Source organism: Metopolophium dirhodum, chromosome 1 (assembly GCF_019925205.1).
Source record: "Metopolophium dirhodum isolate CAU chromosome 1, ASM1992520v1, whole genome shotgun sequence".
NCBI classification, from domain to species: domain Eukaryota; kingdom Metazoa; phylum Arthropoda; class Insecta; order Hemiptera; family Aphididae; genus Metopolophium; species Metopolophium dirhodum.
In genome coordinates this window covers 64,831,144-64,852,474 of record NC_083560.1, presented here as the reverse complement: position 1 = coordinate 64,852,474, position 21,331 = coordinate 64,831,144, and the positions used below count along the sequence as shown (strand labels likewise).

Sequence of the window (21,331 nt, the reverse complement as noted above, 5' to 3'; positions counted from 1 at the left end):
ATGAAATAAAATAAAAATTCTTTTTGCTAGATTGAATGATGCATTTGGTTTTATTACTACTATAAAATTAAATTTTTCAACATCAAATTTTATAATACAAAATAAAAACATAAAATGATTCACATACTTAGTACTTAAAAGTTATAAATTGTGTAATATTAAATTTGAATGATTATATTTATATAATTATATAAAATACTTAATTAATATTGTATTATAATATTCGTTTATTTTTTTAACTTAATTACTTCAAATAATGAAAAAAAGGAACATACTTAAAAATCATTTATATAAGTTAGAAATAATTAAAATAAATGTAGAAAAATTGAAATAAAAATATTTATCATACAACAACTTAAAACCCGGATATTTATGGCAGTTATATTCTATACAGAAAGGCTAACTTCTACTCGCTTGATTACTTTATCATATGATGGTTCTAATTCATTATACTCAATATCTAAATCTTCTAATTTTACAAGTGAGTCACCTTTTTGGATTTTTTCAGCTTCTTCGGCAGGCATAGCCAACATAAGTTTGGTAGGTTTTTTCTAAAAATAATTAAATACATAAGACAAAAAATTCAATTGTTAGAAATTAGATTAATTATTTAATACCAATTACATACTTGAAATGGCCAATTCAATCTTGTTTTTACAAATTTCTTATACTTTTCATATTCATCTTTATTCTGCCGATTAGTAATTTTTAGTAATATAATTTCTATTACACGACGGACTTGTTTCTAAAACCATTTTAACTAAGAATTATTATTTAATTTAAAATAAAAATATATTTGATAGATTTTATTACAATAATGAGCATAATTAATTTGATATACATATGAATTACAATATTAAATATATTATGAGAGTAAAGCAACTTTTATAGCCTAAAGAAACTTTTAACTTTCTGACAAAATAAGATATATTTGCACTCCTAATAAAAATATTTAAGTTTCAATCTCTTGTGTAGTCAAGTCTTCGATTTTCCCAGGATTTTAAAACTAAGGTTAGTGTTAGTTATGTGCCTTTGCACTCCCTGGTATTATGAAGCAGGTGCAGAAGCTGAACTACAACAAATATTGTATTTTTAAATGTAGAATGTATATACAGACATACACATTAGCGCAAATCGTAGGGGTGCTTAGTGTGCTTAGCACACCGAATCTCGTGATGTGATTATTTTAAATATCTAGTACTTAAAAATCTTGGGCATTAACCACTATCATGGGTAAAAATAGACTATTATATTCATGTTTCTCTGTTAATATATTAATTTTGTTTTCTAGGATGAAATGGTGTAATTGTAAATAGATAATGCACTATTTATAAAGAAAATTTAATATAGTCCATAATATTATCATTTGTTTTATGTTAAAATCAATTGAGTTCTTTAAAAAATGAATAATTGCAAGAAGAAATCCGTACAGTATATTTTTATTTTCTTAATTAATATTTACAATTGTATCTAGGGGAATATGAATATAGTATTAAATATACAATTCCTGATCATTTTTTTGATAGTCACAAGTGTGAACTATACGTCATGCATAAATAATAAATATTTCCATACATTTTTAATAAGCCTCATTTGCATATTTGACCTTATCTCAATATAAATACAAACCCTAAACATAAACAACACCCAATTAAAAATGTAATAACTAAGGAAAAATATTTTCCCCTAATTTTAAAACTTTACCCAGGGGAAATTAAATATTTACATATTATCATTTAACAATTATCCTGATTTATAACTACTCCACTTTATCCTAAATGTAAATAATTGTTATTATAACTAAGCCGATTGGAGCTTAAAATTTTAAATACATATGATATGTATAACAGATAAAATTTTATAAATCTATTATACGGATTACCTGGTTGACTTTGTAAAGATTTTTAAATTCTTTAACCATTTCTTGATAATGCAGTTTTTTCAATTTTTCTTCATCAAATGTTTTCAGATTATGAAAATTAGTAACATCTACAAAATCTCGAACAAGTTGAAATTCATCATTTGGACTTTCAACTGATAAGAAAAAGCAAATTAATAGATACTTAAACACATATATTTTAATAATTATATATACAATTACTTAAATTAATATAAATTAATACCTGTAATATCAATAACATCGGATTTAGTGGCATAGTGTTTGTAAACAGAGTTCAGGAGCTTAGCACACAACCCTTTCCTTTGAAATGGTGGTAAAATTAACATTTGACTAATTCTTGGGCGGATTTTATCTGGGTAAGCATAGTATTCATAGATTGTTGAATATCCCACTGGTGTGTAACACAAATCACCATTTTCATTTTTAAAAATTTCATACCTGAAATCAAACTTTTTTTTATTATTATTGTAATAATTTTTACATAATATTTTATTAACTTTAATACAGAAGAACACATTTAAAACGCTCTCACTTAAGAGGACGTGATACCCGCATGTGTTATTCTCCGTCTTACAAGTGCATAACATAGCAAATTTTAAGCTCAGCAGAACACGTGAAGCTCTGTTAGTTTAAATATTAGAGAGAATTGACACCTTATAAAATCTAAAGGTAAGATTATTATTATTATTATTATTATTATTATTATCTAGGCTACCTCATGGGCTTTTTATTATATTTTAATTTTAAATCGAGTTACGATTATTTTAAAATTGTAAATTGTTTGTACAGCTTAAAATACTCATAACTCGCTTTAAAGTTAAAATATAATAAAAAGTCCCCATGAAGTTGCCTAGATAATAATGTTAAATTTAGATACACACGACATAGCTGTGAATGCGCTTTTAATCATTTAGATTCCAATAAAAAAAATATAAGTACATAATACATAATTATATCTTACATGATAAATATTTTCCATTTAGAATCATCAAAATCGATGATATTTGATGAATCTATATACCATAAAACAAATGTCTGTAGTTGGTTAAAATATTCTTTAAACTCGGTGTTCTCATCTTCAATTACATAGACTTCGAATTTCTTGTTTTCTTCATTATGGTCTACAACCATAGTTAAAATATTAATATGAATGTTAACCTAAATTTGAATTTAAATTCATCTCACTTAAAATAAATTGATCTAGTTGATTTCCATAAGGTTTAAATGACGGCTCATCTTCCAAACACTTTTCAAATACGTCAATGTTTGAATGGAAATTAGGAGTAATATAATCTTTAAGTTTCTCCATTATATTATCCGGCTATAAAATTAACATAATTTATTACATAAATTAATAGATAAATTTAACTAGAAAATTTTAAATAGAAGTAACTAACACCGATATTCTACTACGACTTGATGTTGTATTTATTTAGTTAATATAATATCTTCTCAAAAAATATTGTTTATATAGTATTTTAAACTCATACTTTGCTCTATAACGCTATAAATTTAATTGGATTGTTATGATGGGCAACCATCAATGACTAGAATAATGCATATTTTAATAGGCATTTGTTCAAATTTAGTTACATTCAAAATTTTATTTTTTTTGTTGGACTTTAAATTGAAAAAACAAGTTTGATCCATTTGAGATTCTGAACGGAGCAATAAATGTACAATTATGAGTTTTTTTTATTTTGTGTCTAAAAATACTCTTTATAGAAAAAAACCCAACAATGTTTATTCAAGTGTTAATTTTATAATGTAACAGTTTCAATGACTATTTAAAAGAAATACCAAATTTTCCAATAATTTACTAAGTTAATTATTAAAGTGTATTGTATTTAATAAATATATAATTAGAAATTAATCCCATGTTTTCAAATACAATGACGTTTATAAAATTAACTTATAATTATGAAAACAATTATTTTAAATATTATTGTAATTGGCGTAGGTGATTACATGAGGATTGAGATAAACAATATAAACTGGTTTATTAATGAAATATAATACTTACATTCATACCAAATTTCTCTGAATCCACTTTTGAAGAATAATTTATATTAATATACAGCTTAAGACTACAAGCAGTATAATACATTTTTACTACAAGGTCTTTGTATCCAAATATTTTTTCCCTAAAATAAAATTAATTTAGTTTAAACAATTCTATTTATACTAAACAATTTAAATACTTACATATTTCCAAATACTTGATAAGTCATGTCTGGATAAAATGCTGCTTTTGGATCATTAATATCACTAGGCTTACGAACTTAAAAATAAAAATAAATATTAGATATACAAGTATACAACATCAGTTTAACATTAATATTTATTATTTGTATTATAATTACCGAGTTTAAGTTCTAATGCACTATTACTGCTTACAATATATTGTTCCATAATGATTAAAGATTAGATGTTAATAAATCTGAAATAAATATAGTAAAACATACAAAATTAAATCCAAAGTATTAAATCAAAATCACCAATGCACACCCATAATTTGGCTGTAGAAAAAGGAGACATTTTCTAAAAAAAAATTAATAATTACCAATACCTACCTATCAGATAAAATTATAAATTGCTTATTAATTAAGAAATTACTCCATGATAAATAAATAAATTTTATTTCTAATATATGTATAATGTATATTGTAATAGTAAAATACTTTTGAATAGGTACTACTATTTATAAAACTTAGTAATTATACATAAACATTAATTATAATATAATTATTATAATTTATGATTGAATAATTTTAATGGTCACTACCGAATTGTATAACCACAGATTATAATATTATTAAATATTTATTTAATCTGTGGTATAACTAAAACCATGGACTATACATAATAAAAAAATATATTTACATCAAAATTAAGTAAAACGTTATTAAAATATTGAAATTTTGTACAGGATAAAAGCAGACATTTTAAAAGGGGTATGGAGATATTAAGAGTGGGAAGATCCCCTTCCTAATGTGGGACGCCTAGTCACATTGAATACATTAAACTGAATATCTAACAATTGTGACGGGCATTCATAAAAACATTCATTTGTCAATGGAAGGTTATTCGTGTTATTGGACTAATAATGAATGTATTTGATGATGCCGAAGAGTAGAAAGGTTCATATCAAAAGATATATTACTTGTCTTAAACAGATTAAGATTATAATAAAAAAAAAAAATGAATTAATGCATGACATCAAAAATAGAGCCTGGCCCTGTAGAAAAAACAGCCATGTGACTGCGGGAAGTCAACGTGTTAATGCCAGCAGAGCCATTAAAGAAGTAAACATTTGAGAAAAATAATATATACCAAATGTTCTATGTTGTTAGGCATTAACCTAGTATTTTTAATGACATCGAGTGTAACTATCATAAGGCACAATTAAAAGTAGAATTTCAATTATTGTTGATCAGACACCTGTTACTGATTAAATTGCGTTCTGTACCATGTCCAGAAATAATTGATGGTACGTATTTTTAGGTATTTAATATTTAAAAATCAACATAACTATCATATAGACACAATTAAAAGTAGAACCTATCAATTATTGTTACGTGTTAAAAAATAACTGAATACCTAGCGCCTTAAAATTTTCAAGGAGATAATTAACTAGGTAGGAAGGTAGTAGTAATTTAGTGATAATATGATTGTAGTAATGCAGTATTGAATTTTATAATGAAAAATGTATAAATGCCGCGGTGCAAGTAAATTGTGTCCAGCTGCATTTTAGGCTTACATTACAGAGATAATGTGCGTGGACCTTAAAGCGGTTTTTTGACACTGATTTTAAATCACCTTTCTTAAGAAATTAAACCTATTCAAAATTGTGAGAGTATTTCGACTTAAATTAAACTTTAAGATTCTCTTGAAACATTCCAAATTGAAAGTCCAAGCCGGTAACAGCTTATTATGCATTCATTTTATACTCCAAAAATTAGACAAATGTAATTTTTACCTAAACCGACGTAAGTAGTTGGTGTTAAGTCCTTACCTATATGAACGAGTTGAAAAATTAGTCGAAACTAGGAATAGGTGGTAGACCCAAACACTATAATAGCGGTGGTGTGGAAACGACAGCTGCTGTCTGCTCGAAAAAACTTAATAAATTCTGGTTGAGAATATATTACTTTACAGTTCACAGACGCCAACGATGACAACGAAAAGGAAATGATAAACAAAAATTTGGCGGTCTGAAGACAATAGTCGATAATCGATGCCCCATATGGTCTTATCTCCAAACGGGGCAACGTCGTTATCGTCTAACACCTGATTGTGCGGCAATATTATAATTATAAGATATAATTACGATGTTGGTAGAATATTGGTTTAGCAGTAGTCATTATTTATTACGTACTATCACCCAACACCCAGTTTCCGTATTTTAAACTGAATTTTTAAAAATCATATCAATAAATTTTACATAATAATTATTTGTATTTCATGTATAATTATTATATTTTTAAATTATGAATGAAACCGTTTTAGTTTTTATTACTTGATGATAAATTATCAGAATTAAAAAAGGTGGGCAAGTTGGATGTTGCTCTGCCGTGTATAGAAAATGCAAATATAAACAACCAAAAATGAAAATTTCATTTGTTTTAAAGTTACACCAAAAACCAAAATCGATTTTGTCAAAAACCGATTTTGCGTAAAAATTCCTGTTTTTCCTTAATTTTTATATCGTTTTTCCTGGCGCTTTTGAAAACTATTGTGGATTTTATCCCGAATGCACCAACTATATCCACTTTCCCATCGAACAAGATACAGTTGAAGAAAATCGAATCAGTTTTACTACCACCCAAACCATGACAGACACAAAAAAAAAAATTTAAAAAAAAAACACACATCATTGTAAAATCAATAGGTACATCCGCTCAGAATCTAAAATGAGCAATTTTGAAACAAAAATTTATTTTATTTACTTTCAATGATTGTAATTTAATTAATTAATTAAGTACCTACCTATTTAATTTAAAACAATATTCAATACATAGAGATTCATACTTAATTTTTACCAAAAAAAACTTGTCATGATTCTTTAACCAACTTTAGAGAATATCAGCACACCATTTGTTTTCTGTCTCTGACCCACACGCTACACGCAACATAGCAAATTTATGTTTGGCAAAACCCACCATGTGTTTTTAGGTACTTGTAATAATTATTTTAGGCCGAGGCTAGAGCCCAGCATTAAAGTGAATTCACCTATTATCAAGTTTTAACCCTTTAAAATCTACCAGGTTAAGATACTCAGAACATTGCCTGTGTCTCTGCGTTAACTTTTCACGATATTTTAATTTTTATATAATTTATAAGCATTCTAAACAGTTTAAACTGTAATAATGAACACGCTCATATTATTTACTTACCTCATAATTTTTAGTTGTACTAATTTCTTACACACACAAACACATACATTTTTATTTTTATTAATGAAAAATATTATGAATTAATTATTAATTAAACATTTCTAATGATCTGAGTCAGGGCCGGCGTTAGGTTTTGCGGGCCCCTGGGCGGAATACATTCCGCAAGGCCTTAAATTTATGGAATATGGGGTGTTAAATTACACTTACCACCAAAGAAGAAATAACCTAATTTTCATAATTATTTACCTGAATATACAGTTCATGATTATTTATACATTATACACTTATAATAATATTAATATAATTTCTAATAGGTATCCTATATTTATATTTAATATCTTAATAATTTATTAAGAAAAGTATTTATTGTTATAATAAAATTGAGTTTTACTTTTACCCTGAGTTTTACCCACTTAATAATTATTTAGGTAGGTATTTAAAAGAAAAATATTTTAATCGTAAAAATGAAATAAACTAAAATACAAAGATTAAAATTAACTAGTAAACGATCCGTGAGTGAATATTCTGGCAAAACTTTAATTAGCGTCTACAATATTATTAAATGTAATAAAATATTATGACGATGTAAAATAACTAACGAAGGCACGGCATATTATACTGTCGTATACCCAGTTTCAATATTGCACCTATTTTATACCAATACGCAAATTTTTCTCCCTGGCCCCTTCCGTCCACGCAGCGATAACATTACCTACATGTTATTGTTGAAACTTTCGGATGGCAGTTTCACTGAATCGTCATCCAAATTACTAAATTAATATGTCCATCGTTCAATAACAATAAATAAATGTATCCAAGTAAAACAACTAAGAAGTATAACAAGCCTAATGCGGGTACATAATTTAAAAAAAGCAACTAGTAAGATAATAAAAACAAAAAAATAAAATTGTATATCACTTATATTGTGTCGCTTATATCGTTAATCGACAAGACTGAAGACGACAACCATTCACCAGTAGTTGAGTAGTGTAGATAATAAAATTATGGTCAAAATGAAAACCAAGTGGTCAAATAAAATTAATTTTATCAATCTATAAATAAAAGTTATAAATAATGACTGAATGCTTTATACTAGTATTTCCACGATTTTTAATTAAAATGATAATCGCGTGCTCCCCTAGTCGACTTGCTTCGAACAGTATTTTAATTTATAGTTATAAAATATTTGTTAGTAAATATTCATATTTGTATCTATAACTATTCTATCATAATTAACGGCGCGCCGCGGCGTGGAATCGGTTGCCATATTTCTGTAGTTAATATCTGTGTATTACAAAATTAATAACGCAGCATAAAATACGGATACCCAAACATTTTTATTCACATAAACATGTAAGGCGCGAGTCCTTGGGCGTGGGCCCTACTCGTAATGACCTTCTTTTTATCCCATCTCTAAAATATGGTACATGGTACAATTTTATAATTAAAAAGGTGGGTAAGTGGATGTCGTTCTGCTGTATAGTAGGTTACAAGTGGGTCACTATTTTTAATATTTTTCAAGTGCTATTAGAACGATATATTATCAGGAGCCTTATATTAAATGTTCACGCTTTTTTACCCCAACAAATAAAATTTTATTGATATTTACAGAAAAAAAAAACTAAAAAAATTGAAAACTGACAATGTCCGTAAACAGCTTAAAAAGAGTCAAATTATTTTCAAAATTGTATCGTGTATAGAAAATGCTAATACAAACATTTAGTGAAATTTGCAAGTATCTAAAGTCATACGTTTTTTAAATACAACAAAATAAGAAAATTGTTACATGAGATATCGAGTGAATATAAAATGTTGTAAAAATATGAATTTCAAAAGATCATAAAAATTTAATTTGACTTTTTTGTAGACATTTTTTTTTTTGATAAAGGTAGACAAACTTATGGATAATCTTGTATTAAATTTTCAAATCTTAGAATTAAAAAGAAAAATTTTTATGAATTCTCAACTCAAAATAATTTGCTAATTTTCGTGATTTTTCCGTATTTTGTCAATATTTGAACCTTAAATGCTTATAAATAAAAACTGTGACTAAGGATTTTAATTTTTTTCAGCTGCCTTTGAAACAATAACCTAGGAGCCTTCTATTAAATTTTCAAGCTTTTTTACCCAACAAATAAAATTGTATTGATATTTATAGAAAAAAAACTAAAAAAATGGAAACTGAATGTCCGTAAACAGCTCAAAAAAGTCAAAATATTTAGAAAATACTAATATAAACATTCAGTCAAAATGTCATGTATCTACGGTCATTTGTTTTATAGTTGCACCAAAAACCAAAATCGATTTTCTCAAAAACTGATTTTGCGTAAAAATTCCCGTTTTTCCTTAATTTTTCTTTTGTTTTTCACGTCACGTTAAAAAAAATTTAAAAAAAAAACACATCATTGTAAAATCAATAAATTCATCGTTTCGCTCAGAATCTAAAAATAATAAAATAAAAAATAAAAACCAATGTGAAATAAAGATAAAAAAAAACTAATACAATACCTATTGTAATAGTAATAAATGGTTGGTTATATAACTATATAAGTTAGGAATAACTTATAAATTACACATACAGTAAAATTGAATGTTTGAAAATTAGGTACCTTAGTAACTAAGTAATTTATTTAAAAGAAGGGATTAACTAGGCAGTTAAAATGTTTGAATTAAAAAAGTTTTATTTTTTTTAAAATAAACTAACTTAAATTCAGATTGTAACAGAGTTATATTATTATTTATTAACCATCAACTTTTGACTTAGAACAATCTTGTGTTCACTTAACTTAACTTATCTTGAGTTAATTATATTCATTAACATGCCCACATTTGCAAATCTTAGAGTTAACTCCACCATATTGACGGTCCTCAGTCCGTATGAAAAAGGAGAAAAGGCACTTCAAAGACATTTTTCTTTTGTAATTGAAGTATTAAAAATGAATGATCCTTCTCTTGGTTTTAAAGTAATGTATTGTTTTTTCAAATTGTTTTTCAATCTTAATATTAATATTTATATTGTGGTTTTTTTTATTTTGTAGGCTATAGTATACCATACTACCATTGTCAAATTTTGAAGAAGTAGGTACCTAGCCAATTTTAAGAGTGCACTAGTGCAGATCTTCAAGGACCAGGATGTGTAGATGTGAATTTGAAAGTAACAACATATATCAAGTTCAGACTTCAGACATTTATAGTTATACATGAGTTATGGAAATTGGATTCATTCATTTTTTGACATTGAAAATAGCTTTATGATAAACATAAGTAAAACCCTAATAAATGTATTTTCTATCTAATAATTGTATTAAATATAAATAAATAAGATTTTATATTTAACTTATGATTAATACAACAAATAACTAAATTACTAATTGATACGTTTGAATATTCCAATATAAAATTGTTCAAAGAATTTTGCATGTCAATTTTTCTAAAACGAAAATATATTAATATTAATAATAATTAATAATAAACTTTATATCTAACGGAATATGATTCCAATTAAATTTTAAATATATATTATGGTACAGACATACAGTGTAAAATATACATAATTATAATATTTAATGTATAGATATTAGATTTACAACAAACAGTTAAAGAGGATGTCAGCGCACTATTTGTTTTTCTCTCGCTGACCTATGCGCAACATAGACAAAACGCATTTGCGCAGAATCATTTTTTTTTATGTTTTTAAGTAATTTTAGAATAAAATCACCCATTACAACAAAAATAGAGGATAATATTTTAGAGGGAATGCCATATCGGTTTTATATTTTATTGTTATTTGACTTTCAAAATAAACAAAAAAATGTTGTTAATTTAAATTATGTTTAAATCGTTTTGAAACAATAATATTAGAGAAATCGATATGTCATTCCCTAAAAAATATTATTCTCTATCTTTTTTGTAATGAGTGATTATACTCTAAGATTACTTAAAAACATAGAAAAAATGATTCAGCGCAAATGCATTTTGTCTATGTTGCGCGTGGACTAGAGAGAGAAAACAAATAGTGCTCTGACATCCTCTTAAATTTAAATATAATAATAATAATAATTATAGTAATGACACAGTTTAACACTTAAACCATAATACCCTATATCAGTGGTGTTCCACAGATTCTGATTTTTTTTTAAATTGTGTTCATTACTTTTATAATGTTGTATATAAACTGTTTTGTGCAAAATATGCATTGCTTAATATATTATAAAATTTAAAAACTGATATAAATACTGTTTTATTTTAGGGCTGTGTTACTCAAAAATGGTATAAAATATTAAATGTTATATAAATTATTATTTAATATTATTACTTTTTTGAGATGTTGATCATGGTTAATGTAAAAATATAAATTACACTTAAGTAAACGTGGCGTGCGAATAAAATTATTATTGAATTAACCAATAGCGTTATACAGTTTATTATCCATTGTTCATTATTTAAATGATGAATCCATTATAATATGTAAGATAATTTATTTAAGTTCAATAAGTTGACCTGTAGACTGTAGAGTCTAGGAGAATAATAATGAATAAACAATTAACAATTTTATATTATGCTTACCTGCAACTACCTAAACACATAAATAATACATAAGTATAAGTATTATAAGTATTATAAGTATTATATAGTTTAATGTTATTACTTTGTGTCTTACTAGTTACTATGTTAAGACTCATAATCTAAATATTACTGCTTAATAAATATACGAAGTACACAATATGATTGGAAATTTATGTCATCATATTATACATTTATTTTAAACTCACTACTCAGTAGTCAGTTGATAAATTGTATATGTATCTAATAATATAATATTAAAAATTTAAATATTTTTAAATTCGGCGGCCTGTGATAATGTAATTTGTTGTTTATTCTAAGCCAAACTGATATGATATTTTTCATCCATGGTAGTAGTGATATAAACAGTTTTTTTCTAGTGATATACTGATATAAGCCGTTTTTATTTCATAGACCTTATACTAATAATAGACGAACATCCAGATGGGATGCGGGTGGGTGGTGCGGTCTTTCCTAGCGTGCCCGCAGTGATGCCATTCGTTGTTATTAACACTTACCATGTTATAATTACAATTTCATTATCCTATAATGCATAGACCAAAGCCAAATAGACTTATAAATTATAATCAACTAGGCTATAATAGTTGTATTGTTAGTAGGTACTAGTAAATAGGATAACCACATTTTTGTGATTTTGTCAAAATAATATTTCTTATGCCTATAAATAGCTCAAAAAAAGTACCTAATAAATTTTCAAATTGTTATACAAACCGACCAAACAATTTTTTATTGACTAAGAAAAAAAATTTGAAAATTAAAACTCAAAATCTTTAGAACATTTTATTAGTTACAGAAATTTCAAATATAAACATTAGGTGATAATTTCAAAATTACGAAACTAATTTTGTCAAAAACATGTTATTTTGTAAAAATTAAAATTGTTCCTATTTTTGGGGGGATTTTCCCCTATACTTTAAAATTACAGGGTATTTTCAATTCTTTCCTTCAAAAGTAACAACCAAATTCAGTTTGATACCAAAAAATGTTGAAAATAAAACATTTTTTTGAATATGTATTAATAATTATGTACTACACCAAAAAAACTTCTTTATAATATATTGTAACTTATATTATAGAAATATAAAAGTTTTAGTCTAGATGTACGATATATTATGAACTATGTTTGATATAATATTTTGAATATTATATAATGTGCCCTGTGAAGAAGGGACCAGTCATATTCAACTTGTTTAAAATAAAATCCACATTTACTACATTTTAGGTTATGAGTGGAGTGATATCTGTGATCGATCATTTGCTTAGAAATCAAATTTAAAAACATTTATTGTGGCAAATTATTTTCACATAATTTAATATGCTATACTAAATAATTATGTTATTCCTACGTCTGGAATAATAAATAAATTATAGAAGATATACAAAATATACTTAAATATAATATAATTTAAATTATGAGGTTGGGCATATCCAAGTGTTGTCATCATCTGTCTGTTCCCCTTACCTATGAATTAGATTTATAAAACAAATTAATAAATTTAACTTATATAAGTGATTAAATACTTTCCAACATATAACTTCTTAATGTGCTGTTTATAATAATATAAACAATTTATTTACATGTTACACATAATAAATTCATAATAAAAATGTTGTCATTAGCTTGTAACTATTGACTTATCAGTAAATTTAAGTTTATTTAACTATTGTTATCACAAATACCAAATTCTAAATATAACTTAATTTATTAATATTTTTATTAACTGCATTTTAATAGGCATTTGTCGCTTCAATTTATTTCTAAACGTCATCTCTATATTACTCCTATGGTCTTGCTCATGTGTTGTATTGTAAAAATAAAACTAAATAGACAGGGAGGTAAAATGGGTATGTTAAATTTGTAGGCTACGAATCTGAAACAACGATTTTGGACACTTTCAGTAAGATCAATGTCAATTTTAGAATATGGGCACCAGATAAGTGAACTATAATATGAATAATTGAAGGACACTGAGCCATAGATAATATAAGAATGGATAGGGCATAAGAACTTATCACATGGAAATTTAATGATACGTTTTTAATGTTATTGCGCCTTCAGTTACGCCGAAATCCTTGATGAAAATACAGCATGCTACTTGAAATCGGTAAAAATTGCTTTATTTCACGATTGGATCATCGCAGGAAAAATTAGTAGTAGGGGGTCTAGAGAAGCTGCCACTCCTCCAAAGTTTTTTGTTGGGTAATGGGTATTAATTTTTAGCATACATATGTACATAATATACTATCGAAGTAATGAAGTAGGTACTTATGAAAATTTGTTTCAATACCTATCAATACGATCAAACCTATAAATTTGTATTAGTCATTCATTATACCTCCTTTGGCTACTTATCAACAGTATCTTTTTTCTTTCAACTATATATTTTGTCTGAAAATTTTTATCTACCTAAATACTTAATGAGATTTTATCATTGGGTGCAAGAACCAGAATATAAGTGGGTAGGTAACGATTTTCCATTTAAAGGAGTTGAAGCCTTGTGTAAAGTTAAAAAGATTGGCAATTAATTTTTTTAACAATATAAACTGCAATTTGGTCCACTTTGTAATTTTACGTCTATATACCAAACAATTATATGATTGAATATGAAATAAAAATATACTTATAATACTTTTTAAACATAATTAATATAATATCCTTATGGTATAAATAAATTAACATAAACCTACTAGAAACTTTTGATATTTCGCAAAATAATGTTATTATTATGTTAGCAACTTAAAAATTTAATGTATCACTTAAGTATAGGTATAATTTAACTTTCTTAGTCAATATCTGAATTATCATCTGGTGAAGTCTTCATTTTCTTATCAATATGTTTTTCACTTGAATAACTGTTGGGCGTACTTAAACCACTGTCTTCCTGTTCATTAGACGCCTCATGATCGTCATCAGAAGTTTCCTTATTTATCATTTCCTGTATGAAACATATAAAGAAAACATGACAATAATAGTTATAACTAATAAAGGTTAAAAGTTTTAAAAATAAAATAAAGCAAAATTATTTAATCAATCAATATTACACAGTAGCCAAATGTAATTAAATGAGTGTCTGGGAGTAAATGTATGTACATTTAGAAAAATTATATAATTAATACTACTTTATGTACTATTAATCAAATAAAATCACATAAAAACTATTTCGAAATTCTAGAATGAATATTCCCATAGACCATCTAAAATAAACACTAGATTCTGATTATTATAGATACCCAAAAAATAATCACTACAATTCACTACTATTCAGACATCAAGATATTGATGATATAAATCTAGAATGTTTTATCCTCATTAAAAAAAAAACGATTACTGATATTTTTTATTTTTTAAATATTAATATTGGTTATTTGATTCACGGAAGTTATTAGCCATAGGATGTTTAGTCTCTGATAGTCTCACGGTTTCTTAAATATTAATTATTATAAACTTCTCAAGAAATAATTAAATATTAGGTCAAATTGATTCATATTATTTCTTGGTCAATTGGGTATTTTCTAATTTTATATTTTCTATTGAACATAAATGATAATCATACCAATCTTATTACTAGGTTTTCAGAGAAATTAGTATATCAAATTCGAAGGGATAAAATAATGTCCCACAGTCAATAAAACAGAGACCAAACGTTCAATGGCTAATAAATAATAATTGAAGTCTTCGGAGCAACGGTCAGATATCTCCAACATGTAACATTTTTCAGGAGAACTAAAAACTGTTCTATACAATAACAAAGTCTTAAAAATAAACTTAAATTATATTTAAACTCTATTTTAATATTTATAATTGAAACCAATAGGTAACCAAATAATTAAAGCAAATTTTTTACCTCTTAAATCCAAAAAATAATACTTTGATATATTCTTATTGCACCGTAAAATGATATACTTACATATGAGTTAGAGTATAATTTATATATAAAATGGTTTTATTTATATGTTGCATTGTTTGAAAATGTTTTTATATTTTTTAAAGAAAAGTTATTTAAAAACTTTATATTTTAAGATTAACAATTAATAATTATTTAGTTTAATTTAAAATTTTTCAGAGCATTGATATATTATTAGAATATCTAACTAATTCATTTTCAAAAAAAAAAAATCTAGCAACATTATTTGTTAAAACAAGGTTATTAACCTAACATCTTACTTTAAACATATTTTAATATAACTTATCCCCTTAAAAGGTTTTAGTATTAATACATTAAAAAGAATAATAACAAATATAATAATTTAAGTAACATTGATAATGGAGTTAAAGACCTATTTAGGAAAAAAAAAAAATTAACGAAACAACTTAGTAACAAATAAAATAATAAATAATACAACAAAATAATAACAGTAAGTACTTCTTTGCATATAACATTATAAACAATAAAACATACTTTAAGAGTGAATATTTTAAAAACTAATAAAACTAATTTCAAACATAATATTTATATATTATATACTAGTAATATTTATCTTTTAAAATATTGATGGCTTATTATTTGTGAAAACGTGTGTGAACAGTGATAGTATTATGTTTTGAGAAAAAAAAAATGTTTTTTCAGTTATTATAGTAATAATAATTATTCTAGTTGTTCCACATTAATTATACATGGTGGTTCATTTAATGTAAGACACTCATTATTTTTAGAAAACACTAATGTTTTTGAAAATATTCCTTTTACATAATTTTAAGTCATTATAAAAACAATATTTTTGGAAAAAAATTATAGTATTAACTATTTTATAAATGTTTTACTCCTTGAATAACAACATATATTTTTCATTTCAGAGTATATATAATAATTTGGAGCATTTTGATCCATCAATATCAAACTTTGAATAAGTAGTTTATTACTTATTAGTATTTATAATAGATATTGACGGTCTATATACCGCTCCACTCCAACAATTTTGATTATACATGCTTTTAAGTTTCAACACAGTATGGGGTTCTGTGCCAATATGACTTTTTGCAGGCCACATATACACACTCTTTGCTAACTCTTTGTTAATAATAATATAATAATGATACTCCAATGTGGCTTGCTGAAGCTGGCGAGGAGAGATCTTCTTACAATATTTTATAATAATACCATTGTTTCCATATATCATTAGCGGCAAAACAAACCGTCTGTTTAACTGATAATATACTAGGTTTAAAATACAGGAAAAATGTTTACCTTAAGTGTGTTAACAAGATCAGTAGTGCTATCCATCAATACCTCCAAAGACCAATTCTCTTCTTCTAAAGCAATAGCTGCTGCTTGTAATCGTTCATGTTCTTCCAATGCTTCTAATAAAGCTTTCCTTCGACGTTCAGAGATCACTTCCCAATATTTTTCACTCGGGCCAGCTATGATAAATACAGGCATACAAAAACATAAAATTGATTTGAATCTACTGGATGTTTGTTTACTTACCTTCAGAAGTAAGATCTTCAGTTAACAATTCTATGTACAGCGACGAAACAACAGAAGACGTTTCATTAGCGTGTACTTCCGTCTTGTCGAATGTCTGGTCAGGTTTTGAGGATTTTCCTTCGATCCTACACACAAAAGAGTATAAAAATATTTTAAACATAAATATAAGCAATGCCACCATTGGCAAAACACTCACGCCATGTCCTGCGGTGTCCTACGAGCACCCATCAAGCTTTCCTTGTCGGAGCTTAATGGTTGCAGATTGTTCAAAAACTTCCTCATACCTTTCTTTGACACCTAAAAAATGTACACAACAAACGATTTTTGAAGTTTTATTTTCATGCATGCGCTCAACCATTTCAACGCCGGCCGAAGCTCACTTTATTGTTATTGGTTTCCTCGTTGAAACATTTTTCAATGTTTTTAATATAAGTGACTGTGAAGTAGTGAAGTAGTGAGACTAAAGCAGTTCACTGTAAAAGTGTATTATGTAGAGCTATGACTTACGAGTGTTTTTCGTAAATCGTAATTCGTACTACTAGAAGATAAGAAGATGTCTCTAGTGATAAGAAAACTAGTGTGCCGGTTGATGTATTTCAATATTGAATATAATATTATTCCAGGCGCCCAACATTTAAAGTGCACACTGCACCTAAGTACCTAACTATAAGTGCCATAAAATTCACCCGTAACCTATATCAAAAATAAATAGTTGGGAAATTGCCGGAAATTATTAGTTTTTAAGTTATTGCATTACGAAGTTCACGATAATATTGGTGTTTTACACATTCATACAACGCTTCGTTTTACCGCGCTTCTGGAAATTTTCTGTTTTACCGAACACAATTTGTTTGTAATATTTTTTGTTGTTGTAGCATTCTGACCCAGATATTGCCAGAAAATATGTATATCTCACTTAAAAAGGTCTCATAGCTTTGAAACTAATTCTACTAACCACCGCCAAATTATTCAAATTTGAAATAACTTGAGTCTTAAAGTACTTTATTTTTATATTTGGAAAACTATGAAAATTCTCTATACGATAAAAATAATTTTTGAGTGCATACGGTTTTCTTTTTAGTTTTTACTTTAAGATATACACAATCTACACTTTTTAGCCCATTAATAGTATGTGAAAGAATAAAATGTATCTATACATGTATATGTATTTGGAGTAAGAAGCCATAAATTAATATAACACTTAAAAAATTGATCTCTCAAATTTGAAACAATGGCTAAATTAATTTTAAAAATACTACAACGTTTCTTGAATTGCAAAACTATTTTTTTAAGATGATACTTTGTGAGTAGATGGATTTACATTTAGGTGTCAACCCATAACTCATAGGCCCTCTCACGCCAATTTCAAATAACCTTAAACAAAAAAATCCCACTGAGTTTAATATTTTGCCTATACCTACTATATTCCGGGTAACACCTTAGGTTTTCGTGAAATGTATAAAACAATATATTATTATATAATTAACCTTTACATTTTAATATTTTATATACATATTATATATTATATACATATTCATAGTATTTACACTTATTTGTACGTAGTTAATACCCTAAAGAGGTATTAAATATTTTTCAATTATATATTTTGTTAGAATTATTATTTAAATATTTCCTAAAATATTAATAAATCTTTTAAAATAAAACTGTAATTATTATTTTTATTTTGGAGTGATAAATATGGTACATCTCACTATAGCAGAACAGACCAAATTCCGTGACAGATTCCGTATAGATTAGTATAGGTTACTCGGCACTCGATGCATAGTTAAGATGCTACTATTATTTTTTTTTCCATTGGAATTATTTTCCCGGCAAATCATAAATCATAATATTATAATAATATAGTTTTACAAAATTCTTTAAATAATTACAAAATTAAGATCACACGGCGCTTTGGATAGGCAATTCAGCTACAAGGCGGTCGTCTATTCAATAATGTTTTTGTATCTCACTTGACATCCGAGTAAATATCCTGTTGTAATAATTTGAACTTCATAAAAATTTAATTTGTCATTCCAGTAAATATTTTTTTTGGTAACGTACACAAAAATATGAGGAATATTGTATTAAATTTTCAATTTTTAGATTTAAAAAAAAATTTTTTTTGAATTTCTAATTTAAAATAATTAACATATTTTCGTGATTTTTACGCATTCTGTCATAAATGTGAACTTTAAGGGGACTGCAGCCGGTTTTGTCAAAAGTCAAAACTAATGTAGATTTGACCAATCTAAACATTAATTTTGTTTGCTATAATGTTTTTCAATATATTTAAATTCTGTATCATAAAATAAACCTTACGGGGTCTGGAGGGGCTCCAGTCAATGAAAAAAAAGTGACTTTTAGACCAATACTGAAATAATTTGGTTTGACAGATTTTAATTTTGAAAACGGATTATGATTGATCAACGAGTATACTAGGGGATGATCGAGGTGATTTTGAATATTCCAATTATTGTTAGTGTCATAATGAATAATATAAATACAAAAATATTATATTTTTTCGATATTTTTATTCTTCGATATCACAGCTGAAAAAAAAATATTCAAAATCACCTCGATCATCCCCTTGTATACTTGTTGATCAATCATAATCCGTTTTCAAAATTAAAATCTGTCAAACCAAATTCTTCCATTTTTGTCTAGCTTATTGGTCTAATAGTCACTTTTTTTTCATCGGCTGCAGCCCCCTTAAATGCTTATAAAAAAAATTGTGTCTATATATTTTTAATATTTTTCAACTGCTATGGTAACAATATATTAGGAGTCTTGTATTAAATTTTCAATTTTTTTGACACAACGAACAAAATTTTATTGACATTTATAGAAAAAAAAACTAAATAAATTGGAAACAGAAAATTACTCTTAACAGCTAAAAACAAGTCAAAATATTTTAAAAGTTTTATGGTGTATAGAAAATGCTATATAAACATTCAGTGAAAATTTCATGTATCTACTGTAATTTTTTTAGAGTTACACCAAAAACCAAAATCGATTTTGTCAAAAACCAAAGTTGCGTAAAAATTCTCGTTTTCCTTTATTTTTTTTTATTTTTCTTGCCTACATAACCTTAAACACGAAGCTTACACAGTTATTAACATAATTAAAATTGGCTTGACAGTAATATTCTTTATTGATCTTAATTCAACTTAATTTAAAAAAATCAAACTTTAAAAATTTAAAATAATTATAAATAAGAATAATTTAAATTTTGATAAATTAATATTATACACTGTCTCATGTAAAAGTGAATGAAACAATTACATCTGCCCTTCAATTAATAAAACAACCACAGTTAAATATTTAGGTGTATTTTTTGAAGAATTCTTGAAATGGAATGTCCATGTCTACATAGATAAATTAATAATGTCGGTTAGAATATGTTTTTAATTTATTAACTGGTAACAATGTTAAAATTAACAGTTTAATATTATAAATCTCTAGTACAATCAATAGTGTCCTACGTTATTGATTTTTGGGGGTAACGATTTTGATACTCATATTAAAAAATTACATACAACATTACATTATCTTGTGAAATGTATATTCAATAAGCCGAGTGTGTCTTCCCAACAACTACTTTAAATAATAAATGTAAAATTTGAAATTTGAAATCTTCATAATAAAATACATGATTTTGTTGTTGGTTTTATATGCAGGTGTATCAAAAGTCTTTATCCGATTTCAAAAATGTATATTTATTTTAAAAATGAAGTTATAAGGGTGAAATAAAGTAAAATATATCCTTAAAATAGGTAAGTTTTATTAATTAGTCAAGCAATAATACATGGGTTGCTAACTTGCGATTAATCGTTTCCGAACTATATCAGTTCGTAATCGGATGAAGATTTTTAAAACACCCTGCATATTAATACAATAATTTATTCTCCTACTCATAATTATAATTTATAACACATGATTTGTTTAAGATATTAATATTACATTACCTAAATATTGAGAACTGTTTTTGTCAATCAGGACCATATTTTGTATTCACTCGATTT

General features: G+C 25.8%; 2 protein-coding genes across 2 annotated transcripts; both read right to left on the bottom strand.

Moving 5' to 3' along the window:
- Positions 1-31: 31 nt before the first annotated feature.
- On the bottom strand, positions 32-6,100 carry LOC132935845 (histone acetyltransferase type B catalytic subunit). The gene is made up of 10 exons (XM_061002473.1): positions 5,916-6,100; positions 4,264-4,340; positions 4,106-4,181; positions 3,924-4,044; positions 3,086-3,221; positions 2,862-3,021; positions 2,124-2,338; positions 1,883-2,034; positions 629-745; positions 32-551 (listed from the first exon to the last, which is right to left on the bottom strand). The coding sequence occupies exons 2-10, from the start codon at positions 4,310-4,312 to the stop codon at positions 387-389; spliced, it is 1,191 nt and encodes a 396-aa protein (XP_060858456.1). The 5' UTR covers positions 4,313-4,340; positions 5,916-6,100; the 3' UTR covers positions 32-386.
- Positions 6,101-13,173: 7,073 nt separating this feature from the next.
- LOC132935113 (uncharacterized) lies at positions 13,174-17,823 on the bottom strand. Its single transcript, XM_061001572.1, has 5 exons — positions 17,687-17,823; positions 17,503-17,603; positions 17,307-17,431; positions 17,067-17,239; positions 13,174-14,816 (listed from the first exon to the last, which is right to left on the bottom strand). Exons 2-5 carry the CDS (start codon positions 17,586-17,588, stop codon positions 14,664-14,666), a joined length of 537 nt encoding a protein of 178 aa, XP_060857555.1. The 5' UTR covers positions 17,589-17,603; positions 17,687-17,823; the 3' UTR covers positions 13,174-14,663.
- Positions 17,824-21,331: the final 3,508 nt, after the last annotated feature.

What these genes read in the sequence shown, in the direction of transcription:
- LOC132935845 (XM_061002473.1), bottom strand. Translation starts at nt 4,312, where the DNA reads ATGGAACAATATATTGTAAGCAGTAATAGTGCATTAGAACTTAAACTC. An exon ending in TGCATTAGAACTTAAACTCG is followed by an intron (nt 4,182 to 4,263) that starts GTAATTATAATA and finishes TTTATTTTTAAG; the next exon opens with TTCGTAAGCCTAGTGATATT. An exon ending in CGATGTTATTGATATTACAG is followed by an intron (nt 2,035 to 2,123) that starts GTATTAATTTAT and finishes TTTTCTTATCAG; the next exon opens with TTGAAAGTCCAAATGATGAA.
- LOC132935113 (XM_061001572.1), bottom strand. Translation starts at nt 17,588, where the DNA reads ATGAGGAAGTTTTTGAACAATCTGCAACCATTAAGCTCCGACAAGGAA. An exon ending in TGAAGATCTTACTTCTGAAG is followed by an intron (nt 17,240 to 17,306) that starts GTAAGTAAACAA and finishes TATTTATCATAG; the next exon opens with CTGGCCCGAGTGAAAAATAT. An exon ending in ATCTTGTTAACACACTTAAG is followed by an intron (nt 14,817 to 17,066) that starts GTAAACATTTTT and finishes TGTTTCATACAG; the next exon opens with GAAATGATAAATAAGGAAAC.